This window comes from Scyliorhinus torazame, chromosome 11 (assembly GCF_047496885.1).
Source record: "Scyliorhinus torazame isolate Kashiwa2021f chromosome 11, sScyTor2.1, whole genome shotgun sequence".
NCBI classification, from domain to species: Eukaryota; Metazoa; Chordata; class Chondrichthyes; order Carcharhiniformes; family Scyliorhinidae; genus Scyliorhinus; species Scyliorhinus torazame.
This window is the reverse complement of record NC_092717.1, coordinates 225,733,025-225,754,443: the sequence shown is the minus strand read 5'-3', so window position 1 is coordinate 225,754,443 and position 21,419 is coordinate 225,733,025. Positions and strand designations below refer to the sequence as shown.

Genomic DNA, 21,419 nt, shown 5'->3' with positions numbered 1-21,419 from the left:
TGCCGGCAGCCACCGCTGGTTCTACCCAGGCCAGTGGCATGCTCCATAGCTGCTATCCATAAGACCATAAGACATAGGAGCAGAATTAGGCCTCTCGGCCCATTGAGCCTACTCCGCCATTTAATCATGTTGGATGTTTTTCTCATCCCCATTCTCCTGCCTTCTCCCCATGACCCCTGATCCCCTTATTAATCAAGAACCTATTTATCTTTGTCTTAAAGACACTCAGTGATTTGGCCTCCACAGTCTTCTGCGGCAAAGAGTTCCACAGATTCACCACCCTCTGGCTGAAGACATTCCCCATCTCTGTTTTAAAGGATAATCCCTTTAGTCTGAGTTTGTGCCTTCTAATTCTAGGTTTTCCTTCAAGTGGAAACATCCTCTCCACGTCCACTCTATCCAGTAAGTTTCAATAAGATCCCCCTTCATCCTTCTAAATTCCAACGAATACGTAGAACATAGAACATACAGTGCAGAAGGAGGCCATTCGGCCTGTAGTGTCTGCACCGACCCACTTAAGCCCACACCTCCACCCTATCCCCGTAACCCAATAACCCCTCCTAACCTTTTTGGTCACTAAGGGCAATTTATCATGGCCAATCCACCTAACCTGTACGTCTTTGGACTGTGGGAGGAAACAGGGGCACCCGGAAGAAACCCACACAGACACGGGGAGAACGTGCAGTCTCCGCACAGACAGTGCCCCAGCAGGGAATCGAACCTGGGACCCTGGCGCTGTGAAGCCACAGGGCTATCCACTTGTGCTACCGCGCTGCCCCAGTGCTACAGATCCAGAGTTCTCAACCACTCTTCATATGACAAGCTCTTCATTCCAGGGATCATTTTTGTGAACCTCCTCTGGACCCTTTCCAAGGCCAGCACATCCTTCCTTAGATACGGGGCCCAAAACTACTCACAATACTCCAAATGGGGTCTGACCAGAGCCTTATTCGGCCTCAGAGGTACATACTTGGACTTGAATTCTAGCCCTCTCGACATGAATATTAACATTGCATTTGCCTTCCTAACTGCCGACTGAACCTACAAATTAACCTTAAGAGAATCTTGAACAAGGACTCCCAAATCCCTTTGTGCTTCTGATTTCCTAAGCATTTCCTCATTTAGAAAATAGTCTATTTCTCCTTCCAAAGTGCATAACCTCACACTTTTCCACATTGTATTCCATCTGCCACTTCATTGCCCACTCTCCTAGCTTGTCCAAATCCTTCTGCAGCCCCCTTACTTCCTCAATACTACCTGTCCCTCTACAGATCTTTGTATCATCAGCAAACGTAGCAACAGTGCCTTCAGTCCCATCTTCAGATGATTAATATATATTGTGAAAAGTTGTGGTCCCAGCAACTACCCCTGAGGCACACCACTCGTCACCGATTGCCATCCTGAAAAACACTCCTTTATCCACACTCTCTGCCTTCTGCCAGTCAGCCAATCCTCTATCCATGCCAGGTTCTTAACCTTAACACCATGGTCTCTTAACTTATTTAACAGTCTCCTATGCCGCACCTTGTCAAAGACCTTCTGGAAATCTAAATAAATTACATCCACAGGTTCTCCTATGTCTAACTTCCTTGTTATCTCCTCAAAGGACTCTTAACAGATTTGTCAGACATGACCTCCCCTTGACGAAGACTTGCTGACTCAGTCCTATTTTATCATGGACTCCGCGATCTCATCTTTAATAATTAAATCTTACCAATGACCGAAGTCAGGCTATCCAGCCTATAATTTCCCATCTCCTGCCTACCTCCCTTCTTAAACAGTGGTGTTACATCAGCCACTTTCCAGTTCTCTGGGACCCTCCCTGCCTTCAGTAATTCCTGAAAGATCACCACCAATGCCTCTACAATCTCCTCAGCTATCTCTTTTAGCACCCTGGGGTGTAGTCCATCCAGTCCAGGTGATTTATCCACCTTCAGACCTTGCGGTTTCAAAGAACAACAAACAAAGAACAAAGAAATGTACAGCACAGGAACAGGCCCTTCGGCCCTCCAAGCCCATGCCGACCATGCTGCCCGACTAAACTACAATCTTCTACACTTCCTGGGTCCGTATCCCTCTATTCCAATCCTATTCATGTATTTGTCAAGATGCCCCTTAAATGTCACTATCGTCCCTGCTTCCACCACCTCCTCCGGTAGCGAGTTCCAGGCACCCACTACCCTCTGCGTAAAAAACTTGCCTCGTACATCTACTCTAAACCTTGCCCCTCTCACGTTAAACCTATGCCCCCTAGTAATTGACCCCTCTACCCTGGGGAAAAGCCTCTGACTATCCACTCTGTCTATGCCCCTCATAATTTTGTATACCTCTATCAGGTCTCCCCTCAACCTCCTTCGTTCCAGTGAGAACAAACCGAGTTTATTCAACCGCTCCTCATAGCTAATGCCCTCCATACCAGGCAACATTCTGGTAAATCTCTTCTGCACCCTCTCTAAAGCCTCCACATCCTTCTGGTAGTGTGGCGACCAGAATTGAACACTATACTCCAAGTGTGGCCTAACTAAGGTTCTATACAGCTGCAACATGACTTGCCAATTCTTATACTCAATGCCCCGGCCAATGAAGGCAAGCATGCCGTATGCCTTCTTGACTACCTTCTCCACCTGTGTTGCCCCTTTCAATGACCTGTGGACCTGTACTCCCAGATCTCTTTGACTTTCAATACTCTTGAGGGTTCTACCATTCACTGTATATTCCCTACCTGCATTAGACCTTCCAAAATGCATTACCTCACATTTGTCCGGATTAAACTCCATCTGCCATCTCTCCGCCCAAGTCTCCAAACAATCTAAATCCTGCTGTATCCTCCGACAGTCCTCATCGCTATCCGCAATTCCACCAACCTTTGTGTCGTCTGCAAACTTACTAATCAGACCAGTTACATTTTCCTCCAAATCATTTATACATACTGCAAAGAGCAAAGGTCCCAGCACTGATCCCTGTGGAACACCACTGGTCTCTCCCTTGAAAATGGAACAGGTCCATCCCAACCTTGTACCAGAGACTGGCAACAACGTCCTCGACCTGCATGGGCTCCTTGACTTGTCTGCAGCGCAATTTCTGGTAGGTGTCACACTGTTCCATCATGACAGCTCTACCCTGGGTGACACCAGGCCAGTATACCATCTCCCAGGCCCCGCACTTTGCATTTCTCAATGCCTAAATGTCCTTCATGCAGTTTCTTGAGCATGAGGGGTGTTAACGAGTGGGGGATGACAATTCTACGGTATCTGAGAAAGAGGGCATCCACCTCACTAAGTTCAGCACGAATGTTGTAGGCGGGGCAGGAGCCTTTTGTTCAGCCGTCCTTCAGACATCTGGGGCGAAATTCTCCGGAAACGGTGCGATGTCCGCCGACTGGCGCCCAAAACGGCGCCAAACAGACTGGCATCGCGCCGCCTCAAAGGTGCGGAATGCTCCGCATCTTTGGGGGCCGAGCCCATCATTGAGGGGCTAGGCCGACGCCGGAGGAATTTCCGCCCCGCCAGCTGGCGGAAACGGCCTTTGTTGCCCCGCCAGCTGGCGCGGAAATGACATCTCCGGGCGGCGCATGTGCGGGAGCGTCAGCGGCCGCTGACAGTTTCCCACGCATGCGCAGTGGAGGGAGTCTCTTCTGCTTCTGCCATGGTGGAGACCGTGGCGGAGGCGGAAGGGAAGAGTGCCCCCACGGCACAGGCCCGCCCGCGGATCGGTGGGCCCCGATCGTGGGCCAGGCCACCGTGGGGGCACCCCCCGGGGTCAGATCGCCCCGCGCCCCCCCCCAGGACCCTGGAGCCCGCCCACGCCGCCTTGTCCCGCCGGTAAGGTAGGTGATTTTATTTACGCCGGTGGGACAGGCAATTTATCGGCGGGACTTCGGCTCACCCGGGACGGAGAATCGAGCGGGGGGGCGATTCCCGCCCCCGCCGAATATCCGGTGCCGGAGACTTCGGCAACCAGCGGGGGCGGGATTCACGCCAGCCCCCCGGCGATTCTCCGATCCGGCGGGGGGGGGGTCGGAGAATGTCGCCCCCTGATCGCCTTCGGAAGCACTGGATCCTTGGCCGTTTCTGCTTTGATGAGCTTCGACTTCTCACCCGTTACTGGCAGAGATGTGGTCACCGTATTGACGTGTATTTGAACTTGGTCACCCCCTGGAGAGACCTCATCTACGGGCGCAGCTCTTGAGAGTGTGTCAGTGACAGCCAGAAGTTTGCACGGAGTATAGATCAATTTAAAATCATATTGCTGAAGCTTCATCATGAGCCTCTGTATTTGTGTTGACACCTGGCACAGGTTCTTGTGGACTATTGAGACCAACGGCCTGTGGTCTGTCTCAACCAAGAACATGGGGAACCCATGCACGTAATCGTGGAACTTTTCCAGCCGTGACAAGTCCCAGGCATTCTTTCTCAATTTGTGCATAACGGCGCTCTGTGACCTCGAAGCATATGCTACCAGCAGCCAGTCGCCATTCTCACCCTGATGTAATAGCACCGCTCCAATCCCATCTTGAGACATGCCCGTGGAGATCTTTGTCTCCCTAGCCGGGTCAAAGAAGGCCAACAAGGGCGCCGTTGTTAAGGAGACACAGAGCACCTCCATTCCTGCTCGTGTCAGCGACCACTGAAAGATCACATCATTTGTAATGGACTCCCTGAGCTGGGAGCCTTTGAGACGAGGTTTGGAAATGAATTTTCCCATAAAATTGATCGTGCCCAGTATTCCTAGACTCAATTTTTATCTGTGGGCCTTGGCATGTTGATGATGGCCTTGATTTTCTCCTCATCCAACTATACCCCTTTTGCTGATATTCTGTTGCCTAAAAACCAAATGGCATCCACACCGACTTGGCATTACACCCAATTCAGTTTGAGGCCAGTTTTCTTGACCTTTTGGTTGACTTGCAGGAGCCGAGCATCATGTTCCACCCGTATGGATCCCCAGACAATGATGTCATCCACTTATACGCACACACCTGGCAGCTCTTCCACTATATGTTCCATGACCCGATGAAATATTTCCAAGGCCGGAATGATGCCGAAAGGCATCTACTGAAAGGCGGGAGGCTATTGCTGTCCCTACATGCGTTGGTCATTGTTTACATACAGCGGCACTTTTATACAGACATGTATACATTGATACAACTATGTACAATTATAGACAGAAATGCCTGGATGCATATCACCACAATTAGTAAGTGCCACTTTACAGCACGCTGGATGATATTTTCCATCGCTTTACAAATGATTGAGTGTATGTAGAGAATCTAGTGGCATAGTGCAATGACACCAATCTCTCCCTAAATATCAACAAAATTAAAGAGCTGATCATTGACTTCCGGAAGCGAAGTATCGTACACGTCCCATCAGCATCAATGGTGGCGAGGTGGAGATGGTTGACAACTTCAAATTCCGAGGTGTGCACATCACCAGCAATCTGTACTGGTCCACCCACATCGACGCTATGACCAAGAAAGCACAACAATGCCTATACTCCCTCAGGAAACTGAGGAAATTCAGCATGATCACATTGACTCTCACCAATTTTTACAGATGCACAATAGAAAGCATCCTATTTGGTTGCATCAAAGCCTGGTATGGCAACTGCTCGGCCCAAGACCATAAGAAATTACAGAGTCGTGAACACAGCCCAGTCCATCACGCGAACCCGTTTCCAATCCATTGACTCTGTCTACACCTCCCGCCATCTTGGGAAAGCAGGCAGCATAATCAAAGACCCTTCCCACCCTGGTTATTCTCTCTTCCAACCTCTTCCATTGGGCAGGAAATACAAAAGTCTGAGAACACGCACTAACAGGTTCAAAAACAGTTTCTTCCCCACTGTTTCCAGACTCCTGAATGACCCTCTAATGGACTGAACTGATCTCTTCACACATCTTCTCTACTGAGTAGCACTACACTCCGTCTGCTTCACACCATGCCTATGTCTATGTATTTACATTGTGTATCTATGTATGTCCTACGTATTTCATGTATAGAGCGATCTGTCTTGACTGTATGCATAACAATATTTTTCACTATCTATGTACATGTGACAATAAATCAAATGCAGGTTGATGAACGATAACCCTCGGTGCGGCAGTGCCATAATGGCATTGCTGCTAGACTAGTAATCCAGAGACAAGGGGTGAGGTTCAAATCCCACCATAGAAAATTGTGAAATTTGAATCCAATAAAAATCTGGAATGAAAAGTCTAATGATGACCATGAAACCGTTGTCAATCATCGTAAAATTCCACTTGGTTCACTAATGTCCTTTATGGAAGGAAACCTGTTGTCCTTAACTGGTCTAGCCTACATGTGGCTTCAGAACCAGAGCAATGTGGTTGATTCTTAAATGCCCTATAAAATGGCCTAGCAAGCCACTTGGTTCAAGGGGTGGGCAATAAATGCTAGTCCAGCAAGTGATGCCCATATCCCATCAATTATTAAAATAGAATTGTCCAGTTTGAATTTGAACTGCTTTTCGTTGACAGGATCTGCGCAATTTCCCACTTGTCAGATAGATTCTATTGGAACTGTACTGAAACAGATTTGCTAGAGGTACAGCTAATTCTGGAGCTCAGGAATTCAGCATACAGCCGGGATGTTGTCAGGGTCCATAGCCAGAAAGACCAACTAAGAATGGCATATGTTCTTCCCTAAAGGAAGTCCAGCAGTTGGATTTTATGGCAATCCAGACATTACATGTTCACTTCTTCTGACATTAGCATTTTGTTCCAGGTTTATTTAATTTACTGAATTTAAGTTCTTCAGCTGCCCAGTGAGATTTGAAGCCATGTTTCCGGATCATTAATCCAAGCCTCTCATCCATTGCCACTATGCTACCATTCCCTCAATGTTAATAATAATGTTACACCCTGCCTTACCTTTGCTAATATTTATAATTTTCTATTGCTTTGTGGTAACGATAAGCTTACTAATCAATTAACTGTGTGCTGTGGTCTGTTGGCTAATTGTGACATTTGGTGGTTTCTTATTATATCTGTTTCTTTCTTCTTTCTCTCTTTGTCTATTTATGTGTTTGCCATTACTCCATTTTCCAGCCATGCCAAAGTTAATGGGCGTGTTTATCTGTTAGTAAATAGGTGGGTACTGTTGTGCTTTTCATTCATAATCACAAAAGTTCGTTGCAATTTTTTTATCTGCCCTAAGTTGCGGCATGCAAGTCACACTCTTATTTTGGAACTGCTTTTGCACGAGAATCCCAATTATCTGCACCATATTTTTAAATGCATCAGGAATATCAAGATCATAAGATGTGTATAATGTTTTATCAGCAAGTTTGGTTTTTATGTGTGATGACTTCTACTAAGAGTTTTAGCATATTTGAAATATCAAGGCTTGCATTGATAGTATATCAAGCTACTTTAAATTTAAACTTCACGTGACTAATTGTCGAGCCTTACAAATAGCCAATGTTCACGAATGTGGAGTTAGAACAAAGAAAAGTACAGCACAGGAACAGGCCCTTCGGCCCTCCAAGCCCGTGCCGACCATGCTGCCCGACTAAACTAAAATCTTCCACACTTCCTGGGTTTGTATGCCTCTATTCCCATCCTATTCATGTATTTGTCAAGATGCCCCTTAAATGTCACTATCTTCCCTGCTTCCACCACCTCCTCCGGCAGCGAGCTCCAGGCACCCACTACCCTCTGTGTAAAGAATCTGCCTCGTACAACTCTTCTAAACCTTGCCCCTCGCACCTTAAACCTATGCCCCCTAATAATTGACCCCATTACCCTGGGGAAAAGCCTCTGACTATCCACTCTGTCTATGCCCCTCATAATTTTGTAGACCTCTATCAGGTCGCCCCTCAACCTCCGTCGTTCCAGTGAGAACAAACCGAGTTTATTCAACCGCTCCTCATAGTTAATGCCCTCCATACCAGGCAACATCCTGGTAAATCTCTTCTGCAACCTCTCTGAAGCCTCCACATCCTTCTGGTAGTGTGGCGACCAGAATTGAACACTATACTCCAAGTGTGGCCTAACTAAGGTTCTATACAGCTGCAATATGACTTGCCAATTCTTATACTCAATGCCCCGGCCAATGAAGGCAAGCATGCCGTATGCCTTCTTGACTACCTTCTCCACCTGTGTTGCCCCTTTCAGTGACCTGTGGACCTGTACACCTAGATCTCTCTGACTTTCAATACTCTTGAGGGTTCTACCATTCACTGTATATTCCCCACCTGCATTAGACCTTCCAAAATGCATTACCTCACATTTGTCCGGATTAAACTCCATCTGCCATCTCTCCGCCCAAGTCTCCAAACGATCTAAATCCTGCTGTATCCTCTGACAGTCCTCATCACTATCCGCAATTCCACCAACCTTTGTGTCATCTGCAAACCTACTAATCAGACCAGTTCCATTTTCCTCCAAATCATTTATATATACTACGAACAGCAAAGGTCCCAGCACTGATCCCTGCGGAACACCACTAGTCACAGCCCTCCAATTAGAAAAGCACCCTTCCATTGCTACTCTCTGCCTTCTATGACCTAGCCAGTTCTGTATCCACCTTGCCAGCTCACCCCTGATCCCGTGTGACTTCACCTTTTGTACCAGTCTACCATGAGGGACCTTGTCAAAGGCCTTACTGAAGTCCATATAGACAACATCCACTGCCCTACTGCCCTACCTGCTCAATCATCTGGTGGTGTGGCATTTGTTTTTAAACAAATGACTGATGAACAGGGACCAATAAATGCTAAGCTCTTGATATTCCATGGGGTTTGTCCCAGATTCCAGTTTCTCTGAAATAATTTAGTGGAGACCTGGAGAATTTTGGAGCTTCATTAATTGAATGAGTGGCTAATGTCACTTGAACACATTTCAGGGAATCTTGAATGACCTCAGCTCAATGCAACTGAGTACTTTCGAACTTCTATAAATGGAGAGGAGATTTTGTTTTTAATTGTTCAGTTAAAATGTGAAAAGAGAATAATTTTCACTGAAAGCAAGGCAGGGATTCTCTGGTCTCATTCGGCGTGTGACCCATTGCGAGCTAGATCAGAAAATGTGATGTTCCAGCCAAAACTCCATTCACTGTTAGTGGCAAAGTTAGTGGCAAAATCCAAGCCACAAACAAGAATGGAAGATTTCGGCCTAAGATTCTGTTCCACATTAAAGTTATTATCAAAGAAATTATAATATAATAATATAATAATCTTTATTGCCACAAGTAGGCTTACATTAACACTGCAATGAAGTTACTGTGAAAAGAAAGCTATTATCAAAATAATTATGGTTGAATTACCAACTTTTAACACCTTGCCTAGATAGAATACACTATATACCCAAACACAATACTCAAATGCAATACTAAAAACAATAAACAAATAAATTCTAATGGCAATAAAACCTTTCATTTCTACAGCATCTTTATGGAGAAAGCACTTGACAGGGATATAATCAAAATGATGGCTGCCAAGCAGGCTTTCCTGCAGGATGATTCCTTGAATCCGAATTTAATTTGGGGCGGCACAGTGGCACAGTGGTTAGCACTGCTGCTTCACAGCTCCAGGGACCTGGGTTCAATTCTGATCTTGGGTGACGGTCTGTGTGGAGTGTACACATTCTCCCCGTGGCTGCGTGGGTTTCCTCCGGCAGCTTCTGTTTCCTCCCACAGTCCAAAGATGTGCAAGCGAGGTGGATTGGCTGTGCTAAATTGGCCCTAGGTGGGATTGTGGGTATAGGGCGGGGGAGTGGGTCTGTGTGGGGTGCTCTTTCAGAGGGTCGGTGCAGACACGATGGGTTGAATGGACTCCTTCTGCACTGTGGGGATTCTATTCTAATCTATTCTAATTCTTGAAGACAAGAAATAACAGCCCATCATAGCATAGACTAAAATTACTCACTTCTCAGATTCGCCACTTAGCTAACATAACTCTCAAAACAACTGGTCATCTGCAATGATTGATATGCTCAATCCATGAAAATGGCTCAAATGGTGACTTATCCAGAATGCTTACAATTCAGATAAAACTGGTCCCAGTTTCCTGTGGCTGAAATTTTAGACCCCACTGGAGGCGAGCACAGAGGTGGGTGGTGCATAAATTTGTGTCGCTGCCAGGCATGTCAGTTTCCCAGCATTATCTCTTGCCTGGGCCATTTTCCCAGAAGCAGAATGAAGGGGGCCAGCAGGACTACCTGCCTGTAAGAAGTTGGTAAACAACTCAACTTGTCAAAGGCCTATTGTCAGAGGTTGACAGTCAGGAGTCCTTCACACCTGTCTGATTTCAGTTGGTGCCACAGGTCATCTTGTGGAGGGGTTTCCCCTGCAGAGTGTGGCCCGGCTGTTCTAACTTAAAAATTGTCAGAGAGAAAGCATCTCAATATACTGGTGCCCCAGTAGAGAATCCCTCCGCCAGCGAACGGCACCGCCGAAAAACACGCAGCTGGGTGACCTTAGAATCCAGCCCCGGATCTAATCCCAAAATAAATCCTTCCATTCTGCACTAAATCCTCCAAAGCGATCACAATCTCGGTCACTGATTTTTAAAGGAGCACAGGGTACAAGAGAAAGCTTGTAACAGAAGCAGTTCTTGGCTAGTATTTTAATTCAAAAAATCCAAACAGAACTGCTATTCTAATATGTTGAAATTTGCCCTTCTTTTACATAACCAAAGTTGCTTCCGAATGTGAATTCGGGACTTACTCTGTTTACAACTTTATAATAATTGTCTTTTAATAATGGCCTAACAAACCTTAACTGCATTTGTTTGGTAATTTTCTCTCATTTGAAGATAGAGTTAAAAACCCAGAGTAACAGTAATGGAGTAATAAGTCTAGATTTTCACTACTGCAGCACATAGCTCGAGTCAGGCAATTTGCTGCACCTGCAGCTGCCTTCGTAGGAAGGCCCCCAAATGGCAGGATCTTTGACCTGGGAGGGAAGGTGTAGGTGTGGGATAGAGTTGGGGCTACTGTTCCCGAAAGTGGCTGGCATGGACTTAATGGGCCAAATGGCCACAGGGTGGCTGGGTTCCGATGCAGTCTGGTTAAAAGGCTCACTTCAGTTCTCTGGAACTTCATCCCATTGTTTGGTTACATTTTAGCCTTTGTAGCCCACTCGCCCACTCCCATGCCATCTCCATGTCCCCATGCCAACTAAATGCCAAGTCACGTTCCCCTACCACCAATGGCCCCTTTGTGCCTCAGAGATTGGTGTGAGAGAAATGGGTTCGAATTCATGGGATATTGGCACCAGTCCTGGCGAAGGAGGGAGCTGTTCCATTGGGAAGGTTTTCACCTTTACATAGAACATACAGTGCAGAAGGAGGCCATTCGGCCCATCGAGTCTGCACCGCCCCACTTAAGCCCTCACTTCCACCCTATCCCCGTAACCCAATAACCCCCTCTAACCTTTTTTTGGACACTAAGGGCAATTTAGCATGGCCAATCCACCTAACCTGCACGTCTTTGGACTGTGGGAGGAAACCGGAGCACCCTAAGGAAATCCACGCAGACACGGGGAGAACGTGCAGACGCCGCACAGACAGTGACCCAGCGGGGAATCAAACCTGGGACTCTGGCGCTGTGAAGCCACAGTTCTATCCACTTGTGCTACCATGCTGCCCATACCTGAATCATGCTGCGACCAGAGTCCTGGCAAATCGCATAACTAGGGCTGTAGATAGGGAATTAAACTAAATCGTGGGGGAGTGGGTTCAGTTGTATGGAAAATTAGAATGGTAAAGGAGAAGGTAGGAGTCAGGTTAATGATGAGGACTTTAAACCAGTTAAAAGGGCCAAGTGCTCAGGAGAGGTTAGTAATGTTTCCAGAACAAGTAACAGTACAGAGAGTATGGAAAGCGGCAGGGATCTAATTTCCGGCACAACAGATAAGGGGACAACAAGAGAAGGAGGGCAGTCAGTGCAGGACGAAGTGTGTTGTACCTAAATACACACAGTACACGGAACAAAGTAAATGAGCTTGTAGTGCACATTGAAATTGGTGGGTATGATTCAGTGGGCATCACAGAGATGTGGCTGCAAGGGGATCAGGACTGGGATCTAAATGTCCAAGGATATGTGTCCTATCAAAAGGACAGGCAGAGGGGGAGGGTTTGCCTTGTTGCTAAGAAATTAAATTAAATCGATAGCAAAAAGCAATACTGGGTCAGGAGGCATAGAATCTGTGTGGGTAGAGTTAGAATCATAGAATCCATACAGCGCAGAAGGAGGGCATTCGGCCTGTTGAATCTGTACCAACTGTCTGAAGGAGCACCCTGTACCCGAAACCCCACTGAACCTTTTGGCCTGTTGAATCTGTACCAACTGTCTGAAGGAGCACCCTTTACTCGAAACCCAACCAATCCTTTTGGACACTAAGCGACAATTTAGCATGGCCAATCCACCTACCCTACACACCTTTGGACTGTGAGAGGAAACCGGAGCACCCGGAGGAAACCCACGCAGACAAAGGGAGAACATGCAAACTCCACACAGACAGTCACCCAAGGTTAGGATCGAACCCAGGTCCCTGGCCCTGTGAGGCAACAGTGCTAACCACTGTGTCACCGTACTGTCATGATCCTATCCAGCTATCCCCTCTCCACCCTTTTATTCCCCTGCGTCTTCTCCTATAACCTCCTGTATCCCCTTTCCTCTTGCCATTGCTGTCTCTTCCCTACATTCTCTCTCACCTATCCCCCTTACCCACGACCCTTCTTACCTCTACACTTACCATGCTTAATCCCAAATCTTCCCCCTCTTATTCCTTTCTCCCCTTATCTCACTCTTAGTCCGACCCCAGAGCCCCTCACTTCTCCCACTGCTCAAACCTATTCCCTCCTTACCTTCCTCTCCCTATTAACTCTTGATCTCTTACCTCTTCCTCCTCGCCCACACCCATTCCATCTTTGAGTTGAGGAATCGCAAAGGAAAAAATACCTTGTTGGGAGTTATGTACTAGCCCCCCAGCAGTAGTCAAGGTTTGGGGCAGAAAATAAATTGGAGATAGAAAAGGCATAAAAAAGACAATATTACAATAATCGTGGGGGAACTTCAATATACAGGTGGACTGGGAAAATCAAGTTGGTAGTGGATACCAAGAAAAGGCATTTGTGGAATGTCCACGAAATGGTTTTTTGGAACTGCTTGTGGTGGAGCACACTAGGGAGCAGGCAATTCTGGATTTAGTGATGCGTAATGAGGCAGACTTGATTAGCAAACTTTATGTGAAGGAACCCTTAGGGAGCAGTGACCACAATATGAAAGAATTCACCCTGCAGTTTGAGAAGGAGAAGCTGGAATCAGATGTAACGGTATTACAATTGAATAAAGGTTGCTACAAAGATATGAGGGAGGAGCTTCCCGGCGTTGATTGGAAGGGGAGCCTAGCAGGGAAGATGGTGAAACCGCAAAGTCATGGGTTATTTGGGTTATTCAGGAGGTACAACAGAAATTCATCCCAAGGAAGAAAAAACATGCTAAGGGAACGACGTGACAACCATGGCTGGCAAAGGAAGTCAAGGACAGCATAAAAGAAAAAGAAAAAGCAAACAATGTGGCGAGCATTAGTGGGAAGCCAGAGGACTGGGAAGTCTTTAGAAGCAAGCAGAGGACAACTAAAAAAGCAAAAAATGGGGATAAGATGAAATATGAGTGTAAGCTAGTTAGTAATATAAAAGAAGATTACAAGAGATTTTTTCAATATATAAAAGGTAAGAGAGGGGCAGCACGGTAGCCTTGTGGATAGCACAATTGCTTCACAGCTCCAGGGTCCCAGGTTCGATTCCAGCTTGGGTCACTGTCTGTGCGGAGTCTGCACATCCTCCCCGTGTGTGCGTGGGTTTCCTCCGGGTGCTCCGGTTTCCTCCCACAGTCCAAAGATGTGCAGGTTAGGTGGATTGGCCATGATAAATTGCCCTTAGTGTCCAAAATTGCCCTTAGTGTTGGGTGGGGTTACTGGGTTATGGGGATAGGGTGGAGGTGTGTACCTTGGGTAGGGTGCTCTTTCCAAGAGCCGGTGCAGACTCGATGGGCCGAATGGCCTCCTTCTGCACTGTAAATTCTATGAGTCTATGAGAGGCAAGAATGGACATTGGACCACTGGAAAATGAGGCTGGAGAAGGTGTAGTAGGGAATAAAGAAATGGCAGAGGAACTGAATAGTTACTTTGCATTGGTCTTCACAGTGGAACACACCAGTGGAATACCAGAACTCCCAAGAGAATCAGGGGGCAGAGTTGAGTGTAATGGCCATCACTAAAGAGAAGGTGCTGGGGAAGATGAAAGTTATGAAGGTGGATAAATCATCTGGACCCGATGGACTACAGCCTAGGGTTCTGAAGGAGATAGCTGAGGAGATTGTGGAGACATTGTTGGTGATCTTTCAGGAATTACTGGAGGCAGGGTGGGTCCCCGGGGAATGGAAAATGGCTAAAGTAACATCCCTCTTTCAGAAGGGAGAGAGGCAGAAGATGGGGAATTATAGGCCGGTTAGTCTGACTTCAGTCGTTGATAAGGTTTTAGAGACAATTATTAGGGATGATATTGCAGAGTACTTGGAAGTGTATGCTAAAATACAGCTGAGTCAGCATGGCTTCGTTAAGGGGAGGTCATGTCTGACAAATTTGTTAAAATTCTTTGAGGGGGTAATGAGGAAGTTAGACAAAGGAGAACCAGTGGATGTAATCTATTGGATTTCCAGAAGGCCTTAGATAAGGTGCTGGACAGGCAGCTGCTAAATAATATAAGAACCCAAAGTGTTAGGGAAAGGTACTGGCATGGACAGAAGATTGGCTGAATGACAGAAGGCAAAGAGTGGGGATAAAAGATTATTTTTCAGGATGGCAGCCGGTGACTAGTGATGATCCGCAGGGATCAGTGTTGGGACCACATCTATTCATGATATACATTAACGATCTGAAAGAAGGAACTGAGGGCATTGTTGCTAAGTTTGCAGATGATACAAAGATATGTAAAGGGGCAGGTAATGTTGGGGAAGCAGGGAGGCTGAAGAAGGACTTGGGCAGGCTAAGAGAGTGGGCAAAGAAGTGGCAGTTGGAATACAATGTGAAAAAGTGTGAGGTTATGCACTTTGGTGGGAAGAATAGAGGCAGAGACTATTTTCTAAATGGGGGAAGGCTCCGGAAATCTGAAGCACAAAGGGACTTGGAGTCTTTGTTCAAGATTCTCTTATGTTAATATGCAGGTTCAGTTGGCAGATAGGAAGGCAAATACAATGTTAGCATTCATTTCGAGAGGGCTAGAATACAAGAGCAGGGCAATGCCGCTGAGGCTGTATAAGGATCTGGTCAGACCCCATTTGGAATATTGTAAGCAGTTTTGGGCCCCACATCTAAGGAAGGATGTGCTGCCCTTGGAGGGGATCCAGAGGAGGTTCACAAGAATGATCCCGGGAATAATGGGCTTATCATTTGAGGAGCGGCTGAGGACTATAGGTCTGTACTCTATGGAGTTGGGAAGGATGAAAAGAAAGGAAAAAGAAAAGAAGATTGCTTATTGTCACAAGTAGGCTTCAAATGAAGTTGCTGTGAAAAGCCCCTAGTTGCCACATTCCGGCGCCTGTTCGGGGAGGCTGAGGGGGGATCTCATTGAAACTTACAGAATACTGAGAGGCCTAGATAGAGTGGACGTGGAGAAGATGTTTGCAGTGGTAGGAGAGACTAGAACCTTCAGCCTCAGATTGAAGGGACAGTCCTTTAAAACTGAGATGAAAAGTAATTTCTTAAGCCAGAGAGTGATGAATCTGTAGAACTTATTGTCGCAGAAGGCTATGGAATCCAAATCACTGAGCGTCTTTAAGACTGAGATAGATAGGTTCTTGATTACGAAGGGGATCAGGGATTACAAGGAGAAGGCAGGAGAATGGGGATGAGAAACATATCAGCCATAATCGAATGGTAGAGTAGATTCGATGGGCCAAATGGCCTAATTCTGCTCCTATATCTTAAGGTCTTATAGTCCCATGCAAACTCATGACCTTTCCACGCTTATTTACCAATTTACACTGTGCACAGAATCAATTCTCTAATAGCAGCAATGGCATGTGGGAAACTGCTTTAAATAAACATTCATTCATAATTTGTGGTAACAAACTGGTGTCCCTATAAAGGTGTCAATCAAACAGACCATTAAAGTATCAACAATAGATGTTCTAAGCACTTCACACCTCGTGATCCAGTGCGAATACACATTGACATGTAAACAAAAAAGATTACAGAAAAAATAATTTATTAGTAAATAAAAATATTCTCCAAGCGGAATCAATAGTTCTCTCCAGCTGTGTGAACAATCTCCCACTCACATAATCCCTTTGTGAGCCTTGGATATCAGCCAAGCCCCATTGTTTTAATTCAAAGATTTCTGAATGACATGTTTTCTGAGCAGTTTCACACATGCCATTGTCCCTATATAATTCATTGGCAGTGTACACTGTGTAAATGGGCATGAAAGGATCATGAGTTGACATGGAGCGAGAAGGCATCACAGTGGTGGATGGGAAACATGAGTTGGCATTGAGTTGGAGGTGCCATGAGGGGCATGGGTAAGACTTTTTGAACTTACCTTTCAAAAGGTTCCCAAATCCACACTATGGTTCATGACCACTCTGAAATCCATCAACCACGAGTCATGGAGAAGGTGGCCTACCTTCACAAAAATTGTGGGCGAGGGATGGAGAGAGGGGGGGGGGGGTGCTAGGAGATGCCTAAACCTGCAATGTAGCCAGCCATGTTGTGAGTGCAGGGTGTGAGCTCACTACTCACACACCTATCCTGTGTCAGCGACAATTGGGAATGCCGGAATGGGGGCGAGAATCCCTGCATTTCACCTACCCCCCATTTTTAAATGGCTCCAGAATTGTTCTGACTCCATGAAAATCCGGGTGATAGAGTTTTTTATGGCACAGAAAGTGGACATTTGGCCCATTGAGTCCAATCCGAACTGTCAGTCCCACTCCCCCACTAGGTCCTGGCAGCCTGCAAGGATCCATCCAATTTCCTTTTGAAATAATTGATTGTTTCTGCATCCACCAACCTTTACGGTGGCAAGTTTCAGGTCATTACCACTCACTGTGTAATCACATCACTGCTTCATTCATCTCTTGTCCAAAATCTTAAATCTATGTCTTCTGGTCCTTGTGCAATCAGGTAATGGGATAGAGATGGGTGAAATACCTATTACTATCTTCTATCTGTCTTACTCCTGTGGTTGCTCCATGTCCAGTTCTTCATTAAAGTTGGTGACAAAAGTAAAATATCTCTTCCAGTTACCAACAGACACAGAAATCAGAACTTCCAAAAATACTTTCATTCATAAAGAAAGTTTTAAAAGAAATTTTTGTTTGTGAATATTATTAAACTATTGTGCGATCATATACAATTTGTGGATAAAGTGCATGATGTATATTTTTCAAAGCATGCAAGTGCCTTCCTTCACTTTAAAAGATACTCAAATGCAACTGCAAATTGATGGTAAGTATTTAGCAATTTTCAATTCTAACAAAAACAGTAAAATAAAATGTTAACTTTTGAATGTATGCCTAAAGAAAATTAAGGCAACACAGTCTGAAACACATCTCACTGATGGAATGGCAAGTAATATTTTAATGTGTTGATGTTTTGCAAATATATGCAATGAATGATGGGAGTTGCATGTATCATCCTAACCAGGAAAGCACGCTGCTTTAGCACAGAAACTGCAGTGTGCACCAAAAGAGTACAATGCAGAGAGAAACAGTTAGCAGCACATTTTGAAGATAATACACTTTGTCTGGCTTGATGCAAATCTTTAAAAATATATATTCTTTCTTAAGGTCTCTGTACTCATCTTCTTTTTCTTCCTATGTGAATTACTCTGTGCAGAATCAAGCAATACATATCAAATCGGCAGAATGCGTAAGTCTCCCAAAGACATGAAATGCTTGCTCTCATATGTTGTCATTTCATGTTCTCCACTTAAACTCTGACAGTTTTCTTCCCACGGAAAATGTCAAGTTTAAGCATGATTCATAAAAACAACAAATTTCAGGCTGTGAATTGAAGCACCAATTTTAATATGCACCTGCTTTAGATAATTGCTTCATAAGCCAAGCAGTTATTCTAAAACTGCTGTATTCTAATGTAGACATGATCATATGGAAAGACTTCTGTCAAAATATAGCTTAAAGTGTTTGGAATTCTCTGTTGAGAAATGTCCTCACCTTTTCCCAATAAGGGGAAAGAATTCTGATCAATGTTTCCTTAACTGGCCTAATAATCTGCCAACAGGTTAGTAAACCAGGAGGGAAGTCTCCCAGACATTGGTATGATGAATCTTAACACCAGTGCTCAAAAAGAGGAAAGAATGGAGGATAAAAAGCCAGAGCAGGGTGATGAAGATGATGAAGAAGGAGCGGAGGAGCCCTCAGGTGATTTATTTACTGAAATGGTTAAGAATTTCTTGGCCTCAGGTAGCTTGGGAACACAATCCTGAAGGCTATTCCTGAAGTATTCTATTTACAAGTAAGTCAAAATCGTGAAATTGGTATTGAATTTGTGGAACTAGATTACCTAATGGGCTGTACTTTCCACCTCCCACCCCCATGATTTGCAATGCAAAGGCAGCCTGCCACTGGCAGCTCCTAACCACCTCAAAGTAGCTAAGTGGTTTTACTTTCTCTTTTCCAACAGCAGAAAGCAATATTAGAAAACATTTTCCTATCCCACACGCAGCGAGTTTCATGGTAGATTGGACCAGAGAATATAGCAGCAGGCCAAAAGTCAGAAACCCCCGGACATAAAACAGCTTGTGATTCTCCGAATGTTAACTTTTGAATGTATGTATGAATGTGGGTTAATGGTGGGTCAGTTATCCTGCTGCCTAGTGTCGTGAACGCCATTTGCATTCATATACATCTCACAAATGCTCATTAAAACAGTTGCTCACCAGAATCTCCTCATGCTTTTCAATCTTCTGATTGGGAAATTACATCGGCCTCAAACCAATTTAAAAATGAGTGGCATGCATAAGTGGACCTCAATTTACTTGTGACTTCGAGGTGAGTGCAACATACCTACTAACCTACCAACCATAATGCTTTTGTTGCTTTCAGCGTAATACTGCTAGGGTTGTAGGGTTATTCTCCTCCTGCTTTCTGCCAACGATGTCTTCAAGCACATCATCTTGCTGCTGTACTAATGCAGCCTCCATTTCAGACTCTTGACCAGTACTGCATCCAGTGTTGGGGGTATCAGGGGTCTTTTGCTTCTAGTGGATGACACCACAATCCACAAGAACACCATGTGGTGCTCATGCAGCTTCCAACTTTCCAGGCTAGAATGTCTACCACGGGTGGAGTGAGTGTGAGGGAAAGATGGTGAAGACATTGATGGGGTGAGGGGGGGAGGGGGGGGGGGGGGGGGTGGTGATAGGGAAGGAAGGCTGTGCAAGGGCAGTGGTAGGAAGAGGGAGGGAAGGGCTGACACAAGGGGGAGATGGGGATGATAGGGTGTGCAAGGGCAGTGGGAGGCAAGGGCAAGAACAAGGAGGACAGTGGGGAAGGAAGACTGTGCAAGAGCAGTGGTGGGGTAGGGCAACGGGGCACGATGGAAGGTGGAGGGACAAGAGGTGGAGGAGGATCAGAAACAATGGAGGGCAGAGGGAAGACCAAGAGCTGGTTACTGGAGCCTTACAAGCGTGTATAAAATGTTGCCAAACAAGAGGGCCAAAGAGATATCACATCTTTCACTGATTACAGACTTTCACGAATATTCTGTAATGGGAAGGGGAGGCATTGTTAGTGTGGCGGATGCATCTTTCACCTCAGTTGGTGATAATGCACAAAGCCTCCAGATGGGATGGGGTAGTTACAAAGGAGGAAGACCTCTTTGTCCAGGAAGCCACTGAAAGCCAAATCTTTCATTCGCACTGTTAAAGGGATACACATAACTCCCTGGCTTCACAGTGCAGTCACATAATCGCAAATTCAGGCAATAGTGAAGGGGGGAATAGCTGCACCATATATGGCATGCCATCAAGAAAGCCGGTTATATGTTCATCATAAATGCCATTCATAACTGGCCAAGCAGCTTCCATTCATTGGCCACGAGTAACTGATAGGTCATTAGTATGCCACATCAGAGAATAGAGCGCAGAACTGCTTTGGGTAACTCATTTAATTTGCACCTTATCATCGCCCAGAGGTCTCCAAATGTCATATTTCTTGAATGCCATCTTGATCACCTCAATGTGTGCGCTAGAGTCTCAGAGACCAGGATGCTTCTGCCACCATGCAACTAAGACATTAAAAGCCCGACAATGGCCATGGTTTCTAATTTGGAGCTTCACTTCCTGGACTCTTTAATCATTCATGTCTTCAACGTTTCATTTCAGAGAAAAGATAAAACAAAGAATGGATCCAGGACTCAATACTGCAAGTTTCAGGGTCCTAATGCAATTAAGGAGGTGAACGAAGCACTGCCTTGGGCACATGAGCAAGGGGAGACAGTGCATGAATAATAATAGTAATCTTTATTGTCACAAGTAGGCATAAATTAACACTGCAATGAAGTTACCGTGAAAAGTCCCTCGTCGCTACATTCCGGCGCCTGTTCGGTACATGGAGGTAGAATTCAGAATGTCCAATTCAGCCAACAAGCACGTCTTTCAGGACTTGTGGGAGGAAACCGGAGCACCTGGAGGATACCCACGCAGACACAGGGAGAACGTGCAGACTCCGCACAGACAATGACCGAAGCAGAAATCGAACCTGGTGCTGCGAAGCAATCGTGCTAACCACTGTACTACCGTGCAAACAGGAGGGTAGGGAGGAGAGACCCAAACAACAGAGATGTCTTGCCAGATCTAGGATTTATTGTCGAAGTGTGTCCCATTTACAAATTAGTTAGAGGCAGTGCCGGGCACACATATGCTTGTCATGAGATCTGGTGCATCACCAAGGCCATGTTATTCAGGAAGACCTGATGCCAAATGAGGTTGGAAACTTTCCCCTGCCAGTGGCATTGAAGGTGACCACAGTGCTCAAGTTCATAGAATCATAGTATCCCTACAGTGCAGAAGGAGGCCATTCAGCCCATCGAGCCTGCACTGACCCTCTGAGAGAGCACCCTACCTAGACACAATTCCTCACCCTATCCCCGTAACAACTCCCCGTAACTCCACCTAGGAGCAATTTAGCATGGCCAATCCACCTAACCTGCACATCTTTGGACTGTGGGAGGAAACAAGAGCACCTGGAGAAAACCCACGGAAACACGGGAGGAACGTGCAAACTCCACACACAGTCGCCCGGGTCTCTGGCGCTGTGAGGTAGCAGTGCTAACCACTTCCTTTGCCCCTGGATATTTCCAGCAATCAACAAGTGACCTGTGCGGTGTCTCTCAGTCTGCAGCACATCGATGCATAAAGGAGATTACTGC

General features: G+C 45.8%; 1 protein-coding gene across 5 annotated transcripts in view; it reads left to right on the top strand.

Annotated features, from left to right (window-relative positions):
- The window catches only part of LOC140385819 (piezo-type mechanosensitive ion channel component 2-like), a 1,561,269-nt gene that overhangs the window by 1,135,181 nt on the left and 404,669 nt on the right, over positions 1–21,419 (top strand). For all 5 annotated transcript variants that reach the window (XM_072468377.1, XM_072468380.1, XM_072468378.1 and 2 more), the window contains exon 18: positions 18,270–18,409. In XM_072468377.1, coding sequence (XP_072324478.1) covers positions 18,270–18,409 — 140 coding nt within the window. The remainder of the gene's footprint in view (positions 1–18,269; positions 18,410–21,419) is intronic.